At 61.6% G+C, this 2991-nt stretch overlaps 1 protein-coding gene across 1 annotated transcript in view; it reads left to right on the top strand.

Moving 5' to 3' along the window:
* Window positions 1–2991, top strand: part of FGFR2 (fibroblast growth factor receptor 2) — a 118100-nt gene that overhangs the window by 89693 nt on the left and 25416 nt on the right. Inside the window, exon 19 of the mRNA XM_015560158.1 lies at window positions 2798–2990. Within this exon, the coding sequence (XP_015415644.1) occupies window positions 2798–2962 (165 nt within the window). The 3' untranslated portion in view covers window positions 2963–2990. The remainder of the gene's footprint in view (window positions 1–2797; window position 2991) is intronic.

The following is a 2991-nucleotide window of genomic DNA, read 5'->3' as shown; positions in this document are numbered from 1 at the left end:
CGCGGCCGTCCATCATCAGGCCAGGGGTCAGGCAGGGGCCAGGCCTGTGCTCTCCCAGGCCCCGGTTTTCCTCAGCTGCGTGGTGAGCGTCCGACTCACACAAGCAGAGCCTGCGGCCCCTGCGCGAGCCGCCCCTCACCATGGCGTTCCGGTGCTGGGCCCGGGGCGCGTGTGCATGTGTGCGTGTGCGTGTGTGTGTGTCTGTGTGTGCATGCATGCACATATGTGGATTCTGGGAACCGGGGTGCAAGCTGCTGATGCTCGGTCCCGATGGGCGTGATGCGTGGAGGCCCCGCCCCTCTCGCTTCCAGACAACACGGGAGCCGTCAGTCCCTCCCGGACCCCGCCTGGCGAGGCGTGTGGCTCGTAGCCTCATCCGTGTGCACGTAAATGTCCACACCGTGTCATAACGAGTGACCACTAGGATGTTTAAGGGAAAACTGGCACCTTTTGCTAAAATCCTTATTTTCTAGAAAATATGTAGAATCGGTGCCCATGGTCCCTCATTGTCTGAATTGAGAAAGAAAATAATAGATTTAAATTTCTGAATAATACAGGTCATGGCTTCAGAGTGAGTAGAAAATAAGCCAGAACTTGTCGGGGCGTCTGCCTGGCTGGGAGGGGAGAGGCTGCGCCTTAGGGAGTGCGGGTGCCCTGCAGGGGCCGAGGGGCGGCCTCTCGGGAAACGCCTCTTCTCCCGCCAAGTGGGGTTCCCAGTGTCAGTGCTTCAGCCCCAGACGTGGGATCGGGACGTGGGATTCCCCGTCCGAGCCGAGCGTGGACGGCTGGGAAGTCACGGAGCCTCCAGCTCAGCGAGCTGATGGCCAGGCTCAGGGCCGCGTGTCATGTTTACATTTCCCGTGGGCCGTGCGGGCGAGCCCACAGCAGCGCCTGGAGAAGCCGCGGCTACAGAACTCGAGTCTCTTCCCGTCTGAAAATCACTGCCAGATGCTCCGGGAAAGTGGTTCCATTTAGGACGAAGTTTCACTTTTATCGTCGTCAGCAAAGCGCGGGCTTGATGTGGCGGCTTCTTCCCCGCGGTGGTTACCCGGAGGCTGTGGGGGCGGCCGCAGCCCTTCGGATGGGACTCGCTCTCGCCAGCCCTGGCGGTGGATCAGGGGGGAGGGTGTTGTCTTTTCAATGTTCAGCCGCCAGCATTCTGTGGGCTCCTTTCTGACAGCCCGACAGGCTGCTGTGCTGTGTCTGCACTTCTCGCCGCCTCCCGGCATAGGACGGGGGGAGGGGAGCCCTGGCTCCGGGTGTGGGAGCGGCACCCCGATGCGCTGCCCCAGGAGGCAGTGGGGCCCGGGGCTCCCGTTCAGGGGTCTCTCCCTAGTTTCAGGGCGGGGAGGGGGCAGTAGGGATTCCACGTGGGGCCACGTGGTCTCTGTCGCCACGGCTCCGCTCTGCCTGGGACTCAGAAGCAGCCACAGATGCTGCGTCAACCGACACGCGTGCCCGGGACCCTACAGCCCGCAGCTCACGCTCTGTCCACTGAGCCAAACGGGCCAGGACGCCATGAGCTATTCTTCGTCTTTTTGTTGATTTTACTTTTTCTCTAGCCGTTTAAAAAATGGTAAAACCGCTCTCAGGTCCCCGGCCACCCTCGGCCGCAGGGGGTGACCAGCCTTTTGAGTTGTAAACCTTCAGGACCTGTTTTCCTAAACTGTCCTTGACGGTCCATTGTGGATGTAGTGTCCACGTGTCCGTCCGAGGTCTGGGGGACCCTGTGTGCGTTTCGAAGGCAGAGAGCGTCTGAGCGCATGAGTGACGTCTATGAGATCGCCCCCGAGTGAAGACACGCTCCCCCTACATTATCCTAGAAACTACAGGCGTAAAACGAAATTCGTTAAGTGAATGTGCATGGCCTGGACTACTTAGAGGGGACCCACATCTATACCCTGTCATTGTGCTGGGCTCGAGTTTTTTATTTCAGAGAAGGAGAGCGAGATTGAGAGAGAGAGAGAGAGAGAGAGAGAGAGAGAGAGAGAGAGATCAGTGATGAGCGAGAATCATGGATCTGCTGCCTCCTGCACGCCCTGCACTGGGAATCCAGCCCACAACCCGGGCCTGTAGCCTGACCAGGAATCGAACCCTGAACTCACGGTTCATAGGTTGACGCTCAACCCCTGAGCCACACGGCCGGGCTGGGCTAGAATTTGAGCCCCGTGCGCCCGAGAGGGGACAGAGAGGAGAGTGAGCAATCCTTGGGCCGAGCGCCTCCAGCCCGGCTGGGCTCACCGTTCCCCACGGGTCAGCGTCCATCGGTGACGGGTGTAACACAAAGCCGAGGGCCGGGAGCCTAGAGGGGATGGGGCTGCGGCCAAGGAGGTTGCTGTGCAGCCGGGGTGGGGGTGGGGCGGGGAGCAGGGCTGGCGGCTGGGTCTCAGCCCTTCAAGGGCGCCCTGTCCGGTCCCAGCTCCCAGGCCAACCTCTCGAGAGCCTGCGTTTGGAATAAAAGGCCTCTGGTCCCTTCTCTCAGGCACACCTGGGCCTGGGCGCCCCCCCCGCCCCCCAGTGTCCCCAACCCAAGGGGAGATAAACGTCTCTCGTCCCGGCTGGAGTGGCTCAGTGGATAGAGCGCCGGCCTGCGGACTGAAAGGTCCCGGGTTCGATTCCCGGTCGGGACACAGGCCTGGGTTGCGAGCTCGATCCCCAGTGGGGGGCGTGCAGGAGGCGGCTGGTCCACGATTCTCTCTCATCACGGACGTGTCCCTCTCCCCCCTCCCTTCCTCTCTGACATCAATACAAATATCTTTAAAAACAACAGAAGTAACAGGCTCTGTCCTTCCCGCAGGAGTACCTGGACCTCAGCCAGCCCCTCGAGCAGTACTCGCCCAGCTACCCCGACACCAGGAGCTCCTGCTCGTCGGGGGACGACTCCGTCTTCTCCCCGGACCCCATGCCCTACGAGCCCTGCCTCCCGCAGTACCCGCCTGTCAACGGCAGCGTGGACACCTGAGCGGGCGTGTGTCCGCCCCCTCCCGGCAG

The sequence above is a fragment of the Myotis davidii genome, unplaced genomic scaffold (genome assembly GCF_000327345.1).
Source record: "Myotis davidii unplaced genomic scaffold, ASM32734v1 scaffold1055, whole genome shotgun sequence".
NCBI classification, from domain to species: domain Eukaryota; kingdom Metazoa; phylum Chordata; class Mammalia; order Chiroptera; family Vespertilionidae; genus Myotis; species Myotis davidii.
This window is presented reverse-complemented; position numbering and strand designations above follow the sequence as displayed.